This window comes from Chiloscyllium plagiosum, chromosome 3 (assembly GCF_004010195.1).
Source record: "Chiloscyllium plagiosum isolate BGI_BamShark_2017 chromosome 3, ASM401019v2, whole genome shotgun sequence".
In the NCBI taxonomy this organism is placed as follows: Eukaryota; Metazoa; Chordata; class Chondrichthyes; order Orectolobiformes; family Hemiscylliidae; genus Chiloscyllium; species Chiloscyllium plagiosum.
The window spans coordinates 79,927,993-79,946,857 of NC_057712.1; the positions used below are offsets into that span (position 1 = coordinate 79,927,993).

Consider the following 18,865-nt stretch of genomic DNA (forward strand, 5'->3'; position numbering starts at 1 on the left):
GTTCTTCATTATCTGATCTTATCTTGAGAATACCACGAAAGAGATGCATATTAATTAATGTTTAGTCAGTTAACAAGGCCATCACTAGTACTTCCGAATTGTCAGATATTCTAACATCCAATTAATTGCGACATGTGTCCTTGAATTCACTTGCAGAGGTTATAATTAGACTAAACGATAAAAGTTATCTCAGACCCAATGAGGTATGCGCTAAGTAATACATCATTTTGTTGTGTTTGAGAATGTTCCTGATGTTTTTAAAAGATAATATTTTAGCAATTTGAGCAATTAATTACAAATGATGAAGTGAATCAAATGGAGTTCAAAGGCAACTTAATTTTCAGTAATCTAAAATGCTGAAATATTAATAATGAAAAATATTAGGGTTGAATGTTCTGTCAAAACATCTGCACTTGCTGCAAAGTTATGTGAACTATCAAGGAATTGATCATACAATAACAATTACTGACTTGTTATGAAGTTGAAGTTGTGTACTGTACCTTTGCAAGAGTGAATGCAGTTCTGAACTGAGAGTTTACCTGTGTATAGAACTAGATAGCAGTCCCAGAGTGTACTGGAAAATTGAAAATGTGTAACATTTGGCTGTGAAATGGATACCTGAGTTTTGGTTGCTATTTTGATTGACAACAATTCAAATTTAATCAGTTTAAATTATGCCCCAGACTACTAAAACCCAGTCGCGTTTGGTTCAATGAGACGATCTGATGTTGGGGAATATAAAATGTGGGCATTTTGAAAATTGGTCAGAGAGCAACTGCCATCAAGACAAATGCAAGGCGAACTAACATCTTGTTCTCCAAGAAATTAGGAAATGCTTTCTATCAAAGATACCTTTTCATATGAAATGTACTCTCAATAGAAAGAAAGATGACAACCCCAGGGAGATGCTCTGACAGAGGAAGAAAATCACAGAAGACAACAGCAACGGTGTGGTTTTGAAATTAAGCTGATGTAATTTTAATAAATATCTTATTGGAACAGTATATTGTTATATAGTTGGAAGCAGATAATAAGCAGTTAAGAGAAAGGGGGTCTTAGAATTATTAGTAGTTGTTTGATGTTCACTTTTAGAGGTAAAAAATAAATTCATGTTATTTTTCTTTAAATGAGTTCTTGCTCGTTTTATCAGATTTTGAGGTGAGCTTTTCTGGGTGTTTAGTTTAACTAACAGAGGGGTTCATCTTCATGCCATATACTGTACTGTGTTAGTCAACAATAGAGGGGTTGTGGGATTTTTTTTTTTAATAAATATTTACCACAGATGATTCTTCTGCCTCAGTTCTCAATCTCTTTAGCAGTGGCAATTTCTGAGCACTGGACAATGGAAGACATTATAGAATGTTTTTGGTGACAGGGCTTTAAATACTACACTATATTTCTATGAACAAAAAAATTTCTTATGGAACAATGTCTGTGTAGAAAAGGAAGTTTGCAGTTAAGTATGAAGCAAGTTTCACCACGCACCCCAGCCCTCACCTCCTGGATCTGTATAGATACTTGAAATACTATGAAATGGCATTGATATTCATCCAACTTGTTGCAATGTGTATGACATGATCTTAAAATAAAATGAAAATCCATTTATTTTACTGACAAATTTCAGAAACCAGGAAATCTCTAACTAAAAGGGCACAGTCAATCATTAAAACCAGAATTAATGACGTTATAATTCACAAGTTTAATAAGATTCTTAATTCCAAACAACATCTATGAAAAAGGCATTGAGGTAATTCCCTGTTAATTATGACTATGTGCCAGATCTAATAAAAGTGACTAAATACACATGATCTTTATTCCTGTTGTATGCCATATCTAAGTGGTTTGGGAGAAATAACCAATCATTTTAAAATGTATTATTGTACCAAATGCATTAAGAAATCATTTATTTAAAGCAAAATAGCTTAGCTTTGATTACAACATACATCTGTACATTCCATGGATGAAAATTTCCAATATTCTTTCCACCATACAAACCTGTGTATTTGGACCTCGAAATTGCTCTCTTCCATGTAGGAAGTCTCGAACTTGACTCCAACCATATCAAGTTGCTAAAACTGTGAACTTGCCATAGGAGCCAGATTGCATGCCAATTCTACTCTCAAAGCAAAAAAGTGCTGATCCATCTGCTGTTTATATCCATCATCTAATTTTATTTCAGACTGCCAGTACGAACAGTTTATTCTTTTTTTAGTTCTTTACTGGCACCATCACTAATAAAACCAGTAATCATTGCCTACCTGAATTGCTAATTCAGAGAGCAGCTAAGAGTCTGTGGTGAGTCTTGTGACAGTAGATATCCTTCTCTAATGTAAACCATGTGGGATTTTGTAATAATCAATGTAGTTTTTCAAAAAATTGATTTTAATAATTCATTAATTGTATTTAAATATCACTGTGGTTTGAACACAAACCCCAGAATATTAGCCTGACCTTCTGGCTCACTAATGCAATAACATTACCACTATATCATCACCTACCAGTTATTAATTATTGTTACTCCTTGTTAGTCAAGGTTAATTTCACAATGTTCAATGCTAAAGCAATATGTCCATATATTTTTCAAATAAAATGGTCTTTAGTTTCTTCCATCTCACATTTATTTGTAGTGAGAACTAATCCCAACTAAAAGGAAAGGCAATCCCAGATCACTTGCTTTAATTGGATTGGAAACTTGCTGTGTTGGGAATCATAATTAGGAACGATATTGTAGCACAGAATGCACACTTCTATGTCATAATAATATTAAAAACAAATATGTATTAAATTATAAAATCATGAAACTTCTTAATCATTCTAAAAATCCAAACTAATGCTGGAAGTCTGGATGCACAATCTGTTGTTTTAAGACTTATAGTCTAAAATATTTTGAAAGGTATTACAATATACTTCCACATCAAACATTAATTTTGTTGTTTTAATTGATTACTCAGTACAGTAATAGCTCATTCAATTATTTCACAGAATCATATCAAAGTAATCCAATATCAGATACAAATAAAAACTGCTCAGAAAAGGAATTGATAGTTCTTGATTGTAGGTAAAGAGAACTATGTCAAAATAAAGTTTATTCCATTTTATGTAAAGGTTATATTTTCAACTGTTATGTACTCTTTTCTCACTTTTCATTACTTGCCACTGGCGAATTAAATATTGAATGTTTGGAATACCTTTTATCTTGAGTTAAGCCCACCACACAAACATCTTTAAAAGCAGATGTTGCTTCTGTAAGACAATAAACATTTCTTAATTTTTAAGTGATTCCATAAACAAAGTGCATTGTGAACTGAAATTGTAAACTTTGAATAACCCATACCCAACCTGATGACCCAATGCATTGATATTGAATCTCCTGGCAAAGTGCAAGAATGCTGCTGAAATAGGGACAGCAATTTCCATCAGGATTTGCCCAGGGCTAGATGGTCAACCTAATCTGACTCCTCATTTTTGCCAGTTCAAATATTTACACTTGGGAAAAAGATTGGGTTTGTGTATGATTTCAATAACCTCCATTGTTTAGCAGAATTAGCACGAGGAAATCACCATTGGTCCCCTAGATTATCTGGAGCCAGCAATATGACAATAGTAAATTCTGATGAGCCTCCAGAAAACTACAGCAAATGGAATTCTCCAAATGAAGCAACACAATTAACTGGAGGTGAAAATTGAGCACATGTAAAAACCAATCATTGCCAGCAGACAACAGAAGTTCTAAAGAGTTTTTGGACTTGAAACGTTGAATGTATTTCACTCTCTCCACAGATGCTGCCTTTCTCTAGTATTCTCTTTTATTATTTCGGATTTCCAGCATCTGTGGTATTTTGCTTCGACTTAAGAAAACAGAAGTTCTTAGCTCCACAGTAACGTGACCTGGATGGAGCCCATTGACAACACCATTACTGGAACATCAGACAGTCTGAGCCATCTATGGGAAAAACATGGAATGAGCTCCATCCCGAAACAATTTTTTTAAACACGTAAGCATTGAACCATCTTTGGTTCAGAAATTACAAATGCAAAGTGTGGCCATAAAATAATCACAATAGACTGAACTTTCCTTTTTCTTGGCAATGTGTATATTTCAATGAGATTCATGGCTGCCAGATTACCATAGTCCATGATGGCATTGTTGATGCAGCCTGTGGCTCTTCAGCTCGTTAATTGTGCAACTGGCCCCTCTGGCGCACATCTCTTGGCATCATGGGGCAGGAGATGCAGAAGCGCCTGCCAGTGGATGGGGCTTTGTGATGTTCACACCACTCATATCATATCTGACCCCCAGTTATGCACTACTTCAGAGGAGGGAAGCCAAGAAGTGTCCCTTATTCTACATTGTTCCAGCATTATCCCCAAACAAATGGCCCAGAAAGGGAAGGTATCTCCTTCTTTGCAGATAGATACATTGAGGTGCTGGTGGACAGGGGCTGGAGAGGAGTGCCATCCCTTTTTCTTGTTGAGCCACAAAGAGGACACACACCAGACTCAGCCAGCCTGGACTAAAATTAGTGCCTTGAGTCAGCGCAATATCCCAGTTTAAAAGAAATGCCCAGGAAGAAAGTGATCTTTTGCACTCTGCAAGGGTAAGTATCATTATCTTCTCTGTGCTTCCTCATACTCATTCTAACTCTGCCACTGCTCATATCTCTCACCAAGGTTCACGGACTACAACTGTTGGAGGCAACCCAGAGAGGGTTCATTAAGTTGATTCTTGGTATGGAGGGACTTTGGGATTCAGTATTACCCAGTCCAGTCAGTGGCTTTCACCCACCTTATCCTCCCACCTTATCCTCCCAAATTGCTAACTTTTCAGAGAATTGTCAGACTCTGGAAAAGTCCCTGAAGATTTAAAACAGCCAGGGACAGAAATCATTGAAGTCCCTTTTGTTTAAAAAGTGAAGTCAAAAGCAGGGAACTATAGGTCAGTTATGGGGAAGGTATTTGAGTCTATTATAATGGATGAATTAACAGAGAAGTTAACAATACATGACATGATCAAGCAGAGTCAACAGGTGCTTCAGTAAGGGTAAATTATGCATGATAAGTTTACTACAAGTCTTTGAGGAGTCAACAAGCAGGATAGGAAGCAGTGGGTGTAATATACTGGATTTTCAGAAAGCATTTGATAAGGTACCACTTAGGCCACTTAATAAAATAAGAATTGATATTGGAGGTATTGTATTAGCATGGATAGGGAATTGGCTAACTCACAGAAACTAGAGAGTTGGGAAAAAGGGTGTATTTTCAGGATCACAACCTGTAACGAGAAATGATTTAGGGATCAGTGCTGTGGCCAAAATTATTTGCAATGTGCATTAATGACTTGGATGAGGAAAGTAAATGTATTGCAGCCAAGTTTGTGAATGTCCCAAAAACAGTGGTGAAGATAACTCAAAAAGGGACTTAGACATGTTCAGCGAATAGGCAAAAATAGGGGGCAATTAGAATATAATATGAAAAAATGTGATGCTATGTACTTGGTCACAAGGAACCAAGGGGACTAATATACTGGCAGGGAGATTTGCTAGAGCTGCTTGCAAGGATTTAAACTTGTAAGGTGGGAGGGGAACGGGACCTGGGAGATAGTGCGGAAGGTGATCAATCTGAGACTGGTACAGTTGAGAACAAAAGCGAGTCAAACAGTCAGGGCAGGCAGGAACAAAGCAGAGAACAAGGTAGGACTGATAAATTAAACTGCATTTATTTCAATGCAAGAGGCCAAACAGGGAAGGCAGATGAACTCAGAGCATGGTCAGAAACATGGGGCTGGGATATCATAGCAATTATAGAAACGTGGCTCAGGGACAGACAGGACTGGCAGCTTAATGTTCCGGGATACAAATGCTACAGGAAGGATAGAAAGGGAGGCAAGAGAGGAGGGGCAGACGTGTTTTTGATAAGGGATAGCATTACAGCTGTACTGAGGGAGGATATTCCTGGAAATACATCCAGGGAAATTATTTGGGTAGAACTGAGAAATCAGAAAGGGATGATCACCTTATTGGGATTGTATTATAGACCCCCTAATAGTGAGCGGGAAATTAAGAAACAAATTTGTAAGGAGGTCTCAATTATCTATAAGAATAATAGGGTGGTCATGGTAGGGGATTTTAACTTTCCAAACATCGACTGGGACTGCTATAGTGTTAAGGGTTTAGATGGAATGGAATTTGTTAAGTGTGTACAAGAAAATTTTCTGATTCAGTATGTGGATGTACCGACTAGAGAAGGTGCAAAACTTGACTTACCTTTGGGAAATAAGGCAGGACAGGTGACTGAGGTGTCAGTGGGGGAGCACTTTAGCGCCAGCAACCATAATTCTATTAGTTTTAAAACAGAGATAATAGACAATAGACAATAGGTGCTTTCATAATCTTATGTCTCAATCAGATCCCCTCTCAGTCTTCTAAACTCAAGGGTATACAAGCCCAGTCGCTCCAGTCTTTCAGTGTAAGGTAATCCCGCCATCCCAGAAATCATCAGGGCAAAAAAGGGACATGAGATAGCTTTGGCAAAAAGAGTTAAGAAGAATCCAAAGGGTTTTTATAAATACATTAAGGACAAAAGGGTAATGAGGGAGAGAATAGGGCCCCTCAAAGATCAGCAAGGCAGCCTTTGTGTGGAGCCGCAGGAGATGGGGTAGATACTAAACGAGAATTTTGCATCAGTATTTATGGTGGAAAAGAACATGGAAGACATAGAATGTCGGAAAATAGATGGTGACATCTTGAGAATGCTCATATAACTGAGGTGGAAGTGCTGGATGTCTTGAAACGCATAAAAGTGAATAAATCCCCAGGACCTGATCAGGTGTACCCCTGAACTCTGTGGGAAGCTAGGGAAGTGATTGCCTGGCCTCTTACTGAAATATTTGTATCATCGATAGTCACAGGTGAGGTGCCGGAAGACTGGAGGTTGGCTAAAGTGGTGCCACTGTTTATGAAGGTGATAAGGACAAGCCAGGGAACAATAGACCGGTGAGTCTGATGTCAGTGATGGGCAAGTTGTTGGAGAGAATTCTGAGGGACAGGATGTACATGTATGTGGAAAAGCAAGAACTGATTAGGGATAGTCAACATGGCTTTGTGTGTGGGAAATCATCTCTCACAAACTTGATTGAGTTTTTTGAAAAAGTAACAAAGAGGATTGATGAGGGCAGAGCGGTAGACGTGATCTATATGGACTTCAGTAAGGCATTCAACAAGGTTCCCCATGGGAGACTAGTAAACAAGGTTAGATCTCATGGAATACAGGGAGAACTAGCCATTTGGATACAGAACTGGCTCAAAGATACAAGACAGAGTGTGGTGTTGGAGGGTTGTTTTTCGGACTGGAGGCCTGTGACCTGATGCCACAAGGATTTGAATGTGAGCATAAGTGGAACAGTTAGTAAGTTTGCAGATGACACCAAAATTGAAGGTGTAGTGGACAGCGAAGAGGGTTACCTCAGATTATAACAGGATCTTGATCAGATAGGCCAATGGGCTGAGAAGTGGCAGATGGAATATAATTTAGATAAATGTGAGGTGCTGCATTTTGGGAAAGCAAATCTTAGCAGGACTTATACACTTGATGGTGAGGTTCTGGGGAGTGTTGCTGAATAAAGAGAGCTTGGAGTGCAAGTTCATAGCTCCTTGAAAGTGGAGTCGCAGGTGGATGGGATAGTGAAGGACGCGTTTGGTATGCTTTCCTTTAGTGGTCAGAGTATTGAGTACAGGAGTTGGAATATTGCATGTAATTCTAGTCTCCCTCCTTTCAGAAAGATACTGTGAAACCTGAATAGGTTCAGAAAAAATTTACAAGGATGTTGCCAGGGTTGGAGGATTGGAGTGATAGTGAAAGGCTGAACAGGCTGGGGCTGTTTAACCTGGAGCGTCGGAGGCTGAGGGGTGAGCTTATAGAGGTTTATAAAATCATGAGGGGCATGGATAGGATAAATAGACAAAGGGGTGGGGGAGTCCAGAATGAGAGGGCATAGGTTTAGGGTGAGAGGGGCAAGATATAAAAGAGACCTAAGGGGCAACTTTTTCACGCAGAAGGAGGTGCGTGTATGGAATGAGCGGCCAGAGGAAGTGGTGGAGGCTGGTACAACAGCAACATTTAAAAGGCATCTGGATGGATATATGAATAGGAAGGGTTTGGAGGGATATGGGCAGGTGGGATTAGATTGGGTTGGGATATCTGGTCGGCATGGACAAGTTGGACCCAAGGGTCTGTTTCCGTGCTGTACATCTCTATGACTCTCTGACTCTATGACTGTAATAGAACAGCTAAATAATATATAAATGGAGAAAGATTACAGAAGGCTGCAGCACAAACCGATTTGCAACTCCTCATGCATGAATCACAGAAAGATGGCATTCAAATCAGCAGATAATAGAAAAAGAAAATGGAATGTTGGCCTTTATATCAGAGGGAATAGAATACAAGCAGAGGGAGAAATTGCTAAAGATATACAAAGCACTAGTCTGACCACAGCTGGAATACTGTGAACAGTTTTGGGCTCTTCATTGAAGGAAAGATATACTGCGATTGGAGGCAGCCCAGAGAGGGTTCTCTCAGCTAATACTTGGTATGGAGGTACTGTCATATGAAGGTGGTGTACGTTTGGTGTATACTCACTGGCATTTCGAAGAATCAGTGGTGATCTTATTGAAACATACAAGATTCCTAATGGACTTGATGAAGGTGAATGCGGAGAGGTTGTTTCCCCTTGTGGGAGAGTCTGGACCAAAGGACATGATCTCAGAATACATGATTGCCCATCTCAGTCAGAGTTGGAAGGAATATCCTCTTTCAGAGGAATAAAAGATCTGTGGAATTCCTTACCACAGAGGACCGAAGAGCCTTGTTAAGGGTTATTAAATGTACTCCAGACTGAGATAGACAGATTTTTAATTATTAAGGGAATCAAGGGCTATGAGGAAAAGTCAACAAAGTAGAATTCAGGATTACCAGTGCAGTCATGATCTCATTGAATAATAGAATGGCTGGCTGGGCTGAAAGGCCTACTTCTCTCCAACATCTCAGGGCATTAATGTTTGCAGCCAAAGCATTTGATTTTAATGTGAACATCACTGAGGCTACAAGCAATATTCAGGAATTGTAGTAAGGGTTGTCCTGCACAAATCCATATTCACACCACTTTGTAAGTTATGGTATGGAATTCAGTGATGATTGAATGGGCATTAGAGGTGAATAATGGAAAGCTTGCATATCCACTCTACCTGATCTTTCCGTGGTCTGCCAAGATAAGCCTACAAAGTGCTACCGCATTCCTGCTAAATGCGGACCTATAGGATACTCAACCATTTCAAGACAATTTAGCAGTCACAAGATTTCGGAAACATTGAAGGCTAACTGATGATGGAAGAGTAAATAACAAGTTCCTCAGGATTAATTCCAGCTTTCTGCTAATCATAAGACTTCACTCCACAACATTTGGATAGCATATGCTGACTGAATCCACAAGAGTTGCCTAACCTCAGGTCCATGTGGAATTGCTGCCCTAGCTCTCTGATTGCAGCATGCTCCTTTTCATTGAGGAAGATCTGTAATGTGTAGATATTTGAGGGTGGGATCGCCTCAAGGTATCAAGCAGCCAATTGTATGGAATAAAAACATTTCTTTAGGAACAGACAAATTCAACAACTACAGAAGTAATCATGTCAATGTATATTTTGGACTAATTTGTCACATAACCAACAGTACATTTCACAATAAAAGGAACTCATTTTGAATGAGTTGGCAACCCAACTCATTCATCCTGGAAGTAGATAATGATTCAATTCTACCTTGGCTCATACTCAATGATGCATTACTCTATCATGAGCTCTTGATGTTTCTCTTCATCAATTCTTGTGATTCTTATCCTAAAGAGATTGCTGTCAAACTTCCCTTTTCCCCCACCACCATTTCCTTTACATCTGGGACATTCTCCTTTGTCAGCTCCAGTCATGAAGGGCACAGTATGTCACAATAATATAGCACACCCTTTCTGGACTACACTCCATGATACTGCCAGAGTGTATCAGGCATCGAAACCTCATCTTAATAATCCATCTCATCCAATATGGCTGTAGTGAAAGTGTTCTTTCTCTGTTGAACACTGTAAGGGTTTTGTAAAGGTGTCATTACCTATGTTGGGTATGCCTTGTCTCCCAGCAGCCATCCCTGCATGGTCCAAAGACCTTGGAAAGTCTCCAGTATGTATGCTTCACAGCATCTCCCAGGTTATCTGGCTTAGACTTTCAAAATCTGGCATCTATGGTCACAGAAACATTGAACATTGAGGAGTGGAAGCCTTTTCTGTTGATAAACACTGCAAGTTGCCGATCGGGTGCTCTCAAAGCAACATTGATGCAGGCTATAGCTCCCTGTACCTGAGGGAGGCCAGGAAAGATGGAGAATCCCACTATAGCCTGACGATGCCCAGACACTGCTAAGACCAAGCTCCTGACTGATGTTAGCCAACTGGCTGGACTGGAATCAGATATGTCCAGTAACTGTCTTTGTTAGTACACCTGAATGAGTGGGCAGTCCCCCTTGATCCCATTAAGACATGGTTCCCTTTGAATTTCATACATGGCCATTTTGTTGATGCACATGCTGTGTTTGTTTGCCATGTAAGCTACTGGTATATTCTATATATGCAACATTAACATAGTTTGGTGCCATTTAGCAACACGTCTACTCTGGAAAGTCATTGAGCTGAAAACCAATGCAATGCACAGAGCCTGGAAGCCTCTAAGTGAGTTACCACTGAAAATGTAAGCTAAGAGTCATAAGTTGCATTCTTTATAGACGCACAAGATGTGTGCACATTCTAGCATGCAAAGTGACCTGGAAGAATACAAGTCATAAGTGTTCCTGAGATCCAAAGTGAAGTCTTGAAGTGCTGAATTGGCATGCGGGTTGGTCTGAAATTAGCAATGATGATATGGTGAGTTTGGTGGTTTGGCAATACCTAATTCCTTGCAGGAAGGCTGGAGGAGGATGGTATCCATGGACCATGGACTAAGGTGTAGTGATGAAGGACAGAATTGTCTCAAGGCCTAGAGCTGTTGCTGCCAGGTAATCACTCTGATTTCCACGTTGGGAATTGTCACAATCAAGTTTATTGGGGAAGGAGAGGTGAATTGGGAACTGCATAAAAATGAGACAGGATTACTATACAAATAATAATCGTATAAATTGATTGGAATAAGGTAGTTCCACTCATTACTGAGATTCATGTCTAAACTCTAAGGGGAAAATATTTTTTTCTTTTTTTCTGCCATATTTTCCCAGTTTTCTTACTTTTGCCCATACCACTCAGGGAAGCTGAAAATTCTGCCCTCTATAATGCTGAATCTTGCAAAAACAGAAGTCAAGATCTCTATGTATGCTGTGGCCAACAATAATGAAGGTAATCATTAAGTTATGCATATTATGCCACAATATGTTTACGCACTGTCTTTAACTTCAGTAGCCACTTATTGATGTCTCATTCCTAATATCTTCAATTATCTACTACTGTAGAATTGGTATACAACTTTCATAACTTAAGCCTGCCACAAATATCCAATCCCTATTCAAGCTCTTGGCACACAGAGATGGGCGTGGTGTTCAAATGCTTCCTGAAATTTCAATGATTTGCTTTTATTGGATCAGTCCTTCTTTCAAAACAAAGTGTTTTGGACCATTCATAGAACATAGAAATAACAGATTTCTTCCAGAGTTAGTCAGGTCTGCAATTTGACAAATGAAAATTGACCTGTTAAGCTTATGCTTCTAAGTGATCATAGATTATTGCTGTGATTAGTGAAAATTATTGGTAGATTAGCAAGAAAGAACCAGTGCTTTGACTTGGTGATTCACAGATTTTGTCTGACAAAAAATGCTTTTCCTTTGATTTATTTGACATAATGGAAATAGCAACCTTTCTATTTGAATTGTATTTGAATTTGCCAGATTGACCTTTTGAAGTAGTTTATATTGGTCTCGCAAATTTGAATGCAAATATCCCTGAATTTTGATTAAATAATTAGCAGGATAATGGCAATCTTCTCTGAGCTGCTCTCTTTTAACAAAAATAGTACTGTATTCGTAAAGTTTATAAAAGTACATATAGTAACCAAAATTGACATTGCAAAGATGCAAAACATCAATTCTTTTCAATAAAGTATGTTAGTCACTACATTTACAATTATAGTTAAAATTTAACAAAATTAATTTATGAACCCAAAGTACTAAGAGGATTTTAATGTGTAATTCCAAATATTGATTTTTTTAAAAATAGGAGAACTGACACAGCCAAAAAATGGCTGCGAATGTAAATAATGTTGTTGTCTGAAGAGAGCGCCATGAAATGTCACATCGAAAGATGTGAAGATAAATTCAAATAACAACTCTTCAAAGAGGGAAGATGCTAGTCAATCTGGAATCTCTTGTAACTACTAAGGTAACAAGAGAATGATGACTCCACTCAACAGCAAGCCGTATCCCATGGACTACATCCCAAACCACAGATGCATTTCATGTTTTGCCTCAAAAAACATAAACAACCAATTTCAACTCTACTCCTCTGTACTAGTGGGACTGAATTCTCTCATATGGACTAGCAGGCCAAGATACAGTGTGTATTAGCCTAGATTCAAGCATTAGAGATCAATCCAAGCAGTGACAACATCAGCAACAGAGTGAAGGAGAGCAAACCTGGGCGTGAACAGCGGCAGCCGCAGCAGGATAAATACCGGAGGAGAGGATTTAATGCAAGGAGTATGGCAGGTAAGAACTTAGAGCTTGGATTAGTGCATATAAATATGATATTGTCCCAAAACAAAGACTTGGTTGAGAGAGGTACAAGACTGGCAGCTTGGGGCGCGAGGGAAAAAACTGTTAACCTTGTACAAAATCTTTGTTTCGCTTTTAATCAGAGAAGAGGCCCCAGAGGACCGAAGAATAGCCAATGGTATTCCTTTGTTTAAGAAGGGCAACAGGATAATACAGGAAATTACAGGGCAGTGGTTGAGAAATTGTTGGAGAAATTTCTTAGGGATATGATTTACTCACACTTGGAAAATTACAGACTAATTAGTGATAGGCAACATGGCTTTGAGCAGGGCAAGTCAAGCTGGTGTTTCACAAACTTGATTGAAGTTTCTTAGGAAATGATAATGATGACTGATGAGGGCAGGACTTTAGCATAAGGTACCTCATGGTAGGCTGTTACAAAAGGTAAAGTCAAATGGGATCAGCAGTGAGCTGGTAAGATGGAGTCAAAACTGGCTTAGTAATAGAAGATAAAGATTAGTGGTGGAAGCACAATTTTCTGATTGAACATCAGTGAGATTGGTGTTCTGCAGGGGTCAGTACGGGAACCTTGGTTGTTTGTAAATTATATACATGATTTGGAGAAGAATGTAGGTGACCTGATTAGTCAGTTTGCAGATGACATCAAGATTGGGGATCTGCAGATAGTGAAGAGATTGCTAGAGGATACAGTAGAATATAGATAGGTTGGAGACTTGGTGGAGAAATGGCAGATGAATCCGGACAAATGCAAGGTGATGCATTTTAAAATATCCAATGCAGGAGAGAAGTATACTGTAAATGGCAAAGCACTCAGTAGCACCAACATACAAAGGGATCTCGGCGTACAGGTCCACAGTTCCTTGAAAGTGACAAGTGAATAAGGTGGTCAAGAAGGCATGTAGCTTGCTTGCCTTCATTGGTTTGGCATAGATTATAAAAATTGGCAAGTCACATCACAGCTGTATAAATTTGTAGGCCACATTTGGAATATTGCATACAATTCTGGTTTCCACATTACCAGGAGGATGGAGAGGCTTTGGAGAGGATACAGAAATGGTTTACCAGGATGGTGGCTGGTTTTGAAGGTATACTTCACTTGAACATCGAAGGATGAGGGCGACCTGATAGAAGTTTACAATATTATGAGAGGCATGGATTGAATGGATAGTTTGAATCTTTTTCCCAGAGTAGTAATGTCAGTTATTTGGAGATGCAAGTTTAAGATAAAAAGGGGTACATTTAAAGATGTGAGAGGCAAGTTTTTCTGCACAGAAGGTGGAGAGTGTCTGGAATGTGCATATAGAGGAGGTGGTGGGGGTGGATACAATAGCGATGTTCAAGAGGCATCAAGGCAGATAATTGAATAGGCAGGGGATATTGACTTTGTAGAGGCAAAATATAATTAGTTTAGAAAGGCATCATGCATAAGCACAGTCTTGGTGGGCCGAAAGGCCTGTTCCTGTGCTTTGTTGTTCTTTGGTCTTAGCGCACCCTGAATGTCACAGTTGAGGAAGTATCTCCTAGTCAACCTTGTCATAGAGTCATAGTCATAGAGATGTACAGCATGGAAACAGACCCTTCGGTCCAATCTTTCCATGCCGACCAGATATCCCAACCCAATCTAGTCCCACCTGCCAGCACCCGGCCATATCCCTCAAACCCTTCCTATTCATATACCCATCCAAATGCCTCTTAAATGTTGCAATTGTACTCGCCTCCACCACTTCATCTGGCAGCTCATTCCATACACGTACCACGCTCTACGTGAAAAAGTTGCCCCTTCGGTCTCTTTTATATCTTTCCCCTCTCACCCTAAACCTATACCCTCTAGTTCTGGACTCCCCGACCCCAGGGAAAATACTCTGTCTATTTATTCTATCCACACCCCTCATAATTTTGTAAACCTCTATAAGGTCACCCCTCAGCCTCCGACGCTCCAGGGAAAAAAGCCCCAGCCTGTTCAGCCTCTCCCTATAGCTCAAATCCTCCAACCCTGGCAACATCCTTGTAAATCTTTTCTGAACCCTTTCAAGTTTCACAACATCTTTCCGAAAGGAAGGAGACCAAACCAGCTCGTTAAGACAATAAAGAGACTCAACCAACCTGCTGAACTCAGAAGCTTGAAATTGACTATTCAGCTCCCAACACCAATGCTACTGGTAACCTTTACTGCAACAGCAGCAAAATTCAACTGCCTCCTCTTCACAAACAATTCAGAAATTGGTCCATATGCCATTTTCTTTTAAATCCAGGCTTTTTTGCACTCCCCTCTCAATCCTAATTTGTATGTAAGTGTGTTGCCTTATTACTTCTTCTCATGTTCAGCAATTAATAAACTCACTCTTTCACTCACGGTTTTCATTAACCTAATAGTTTTCCTGCTACTGTCGATATTTACCTCAGTTTACATTCTTGGAAGATTATGATTAACCAACATATGCAAGAATTTCTTGATGAACTACATAGATAAAAGGGTACCAGTGAATTTGATATACTTGGATTTCCAAAGGGTACTTGGTAAGATGCCACATCGAAGACTACTAAACTAAATAAGAGCTCATGGTGCAGGAGGAAAATTATTATCATGAATAAAAGACTGGTTGGCAGGCAGTAACCAGTGGAATGTCATAGGAGTTGTTGTTATTTCATAATATTTAGAATCTACATGGATGAGGGGATAGATACATAAATGCTAAATTGCTGAGTTAGGACATAAGAATCATAAAGGGTTAAAGATAGCTCGAGTGAGTGAATAAAAACAATGGCAAATGGAGTATAATGTGTCAAAATGTGAAATTGGTTCCTTTGACATGAAGACCAAGGAAACAGTGTCTTATTTAAATGGGATTGTAATCTGTGGTACAAACAAATCTAGGTGTCTTGAGTGTTTCTTTTCCAGTCCACTTACACTAAATCTGCCTTCAGAGCTTTTCACTTGCCTTAATCTAAGTTTAAGACATTAGTTTTATATCAATCTTTCTCACTCAACTTATTATGTTAGGTGCTGTCACATCTACCTCGAAAGATACAGTGAAAAGTGTTTTGTCGTCACAATCTGGTGCAAATTTGAACTATACAAAGAATAAAAAAATTTACACAAATAGGGTTCATCTTCTGTACAAGAGATCTTCAACCACAGCTCCAGGGCTTCAGCAAGGTGTCCCAGGCCTCAAGGGGTCCCTGCTACTGGTATAGCAAAGACAACGATGCTTCAGGCACACGGCAGCCGGGAATCCCCACTGCAGGCACTGCCACTCTCACAGCCAAACACCCACTGAGAGCCTGTCCATGCTTCAAGCCTTCTGCAGCCAGGAGTCCCCATTCCAAACACCAACACTGCCACAGCCAAAGCTCTGAGCACCACCATGGTTATTAATCTTAACTTAGGTTTCATAGCTCATTTGTTAGAACACTGGTCTTGTAAACCAGTGATCATGTATTTGACTCTTAAGTGGAGGTGTTCTCTTAGTGATAATTTCACTGGTCTAGTAATCCAGAGTCTGTTAAGGAAAGAAATCGGCCATCCTTATTTGCATGTGATTTGCACGTGATTCCTAATGCAGAGCTTCCAGCAAGGTATTTGGCTCTTTCCTGCTTGCTGAGCAATTAGGAAGGCCAATAAATGTTGGCCTAATCAGTGATGCCCACATCCCTTGAAATAATAAAAAAAACTTGCAAACAGAATGTGAAATTGCAATATTTTACAATCACTCTTGCCTCGAAGATCCTTTATTATGAGGTCACTAACCCGAATAAATTAGATAACTCATAGCTATATTCTAGGGGTAATACTTTCATGAAAACCTCGACCAAAGTTGTGGCAAAGTTGCAATTATATTAAATTCCTGCTGGTGGCAATCTTGAGTTGTAGAAATGTAATTTTAGCCAAACTACCATTCAAAATAAAGGCAAATTCCACTAAACATCATTTGTTTTTGCATTTGTTATATGCATGCCTGAATAAATATCTTAATATCTTATTGAACTGTAAAATATTATACAATCCATATGAAAATTATTACAAATCTAACTGAACACAACTTTGGCATTTATTGGTGAGCTGATTTATTTTCCTTCCTTATATAGAATGAAGAAATATTAATACATCAAATGCATTGAATGAAGCTCAAAATGGGAGGTGTATGTGGTCTTATAGTCCCCTATATGTGACATGAAAATAGAAGCAAGAAACAAAGAAAAACAATTAGTCATGACTCACTTTAGAATACATCACTTGAATTTACAAATGGCTCTATTTTCTGCATTTTTCAATAGGGATTAATGATAAGCAATTAAGAGCAATACCTTCATCTAACTATTTTCCTTCCATATCCCAGAGGAATAGGCCTAATTCTGTCACTTCCACTACTGCAGTTAAATCCAGTATCTCAGAATATGGAAGAAATTAATCTAGGACCATGCTGATGTGCTCTATATGCAGTTAAGGCATCTGCAAGTATTCAAAGTAAACGACTGCCCCATTTTTTTCCTTACCAATGTTTCTGTAGTTGTTCTCATGTTGGGAAAATACTGCTTCCTTCTTACTTCCTATTGTTTGTCTGTTTAATCCTTTATTACACTGGTGGTCAGTGCAGACGTAGAATATCTGATTCTTAACTGGGATATGACTGAATTCTTCTTTCTTTCTTAGTAACTAAAAGAAAAATACCACAAACAATTAGTTCTCAGTTGATTATCTTTGGACAATTGCACTTTTAAATATAAAATCCCTTGAAGGAATACAGTTAGCTTTGGTTATTTTTAGTTTAATTCCATGACGGCACGGTGGCACAGTGGTTAGCACTGCTGCTTCACAGTGCCTGAGACCCGGGTTCAATTCCTGCCTCAGGTGACTAACTGTGTGGATTTTGCACATTCTCCCCGTGTCTGCGTGGGTTTCCTCCGGGTGCTCTGGTTTCCTCCCACAATCCAAAGATGTGCAGGTCAGGTGAATTGACCATGTTAAATTGCCCGTAGTGTTACATAATTGGTAAATATAGGGGTATGGGTGGGTTGTGGGTCGGTGTGGACTTGTTGGGCCGAAGGGCCTGATTCCACACTGTAATGTAATCTAATCTAATGACAGTTGCTTGCTTTTCGATATTTTAGTTCAAACAGAAGTATCAGACTGACAGACATTAGCAGGGGCAGTAGAATATTGTAACAATGTAATATAGGAAACAAAGTTTGATTGATGCCCCTGGGTGAATGGCAAATCAATTGCATTTAATTTAGCTCCATCTAATTCACTAACTCTTCAATCACAGTGCATCCATAATTTTGCTTATGTCTACACTTCAAGACATGAAGAATGAAGGTGATGCGCCTGTAAATAAAATTAATAGTCTGATGGTAAATAGGTTGGCACAGTGGCTCTGTGGTAAGCACTGCTGTGTTACAGTACCAGGGAACTGGGTTTGATTCCACCCTTGGGCGACTGGATGTGTGGAGATTGCCTATTTTTCCTGTGCTTGTGTGGGTTTCCTTTGGGTCCTCCAGTTTCCTCCCATATTCCAAAGATGTGTAGGTTAAGTGGGTTGGCCATGAGAAATATGGGGTTACAGGGATGTGGGTGGGTCTGGGTGCGATGCTCTTAGGAGAGTCAGTGTGGATTCTTTGAGCTGAATGGCCTGCTTCCACACTATAGGGATTCTAGTGACATTGTTAAAGACTTGTGAACATCTTCCTAATGGATGGAAATATTTGATGGCAATTGCAAAGCAATAAGTGGATAAGTTAAAATTGGCTTGGGAAAATAAGATTCATGTATGACACTGGAGATACTTACATGAGAGTTTGATTGTTCTTGTAATTTTTCAGCTTTTTCCATTTCTTTTAATCGCTGCAAAATATCAGTCATTAGTTAAGTCAAAGTGTAAGGAAGCAGAGAATAATAAAAGGCTATTTGGATCAATGTCCAAGTTCACTTTACAGTGTATGGAATGCCATGGATCAGACCTTAATCCCTTGTAGAAAAGTTCCACAATAACTTTTCCCTGTCATTTGCTAAATGAGATGAAATTCAAATATATTTATCTACTTCAGTGTTTCTGAA

The 18,865-nt window shown here is 39.1% G+C and overlaps 1 protein-coding gene across 2 annotated transcripts in view; it reads right to left on the reverse strand.

Annotated features, from left to right (window-relative positions):
* Positions 1-2,394: 2,394 nt before the first annotated feature.
* LOC122546367 (cytosolic carboxypeptidase 2-like) overlaps positions 2,395-18,865 on the reverse strand; it is a 183,080-nt gene continuing 166,609 nt past the window's right edge. Inside the window, exons 22-24 of one of the 2 annotated variants that reach the window (XM_043685104.1) lie at positions 18,599-18,652; positions 17,305-17,464; positions 2,395-3,243 (exon numbers count right to left, since the gene is read on the reverse strand). In XM_043685104.1, the coding sequence (XP_043541039.1) occupies positions 3,137-3,243; positions 17,305-17,464; positions 18,599-18,652 (321 nt within the window). In that variant the 3' untranslated portion in view covers positions 2,395-3,136. Of the gene's footprint in view, positions 3,244-3,761; positions 3,944-17,304; positions 17,465-18,598; positions 18,653-18,865 lie in introns of those variants that run through there. The other variant, XM_043685107.1, reaches the window with a different exon arrangement.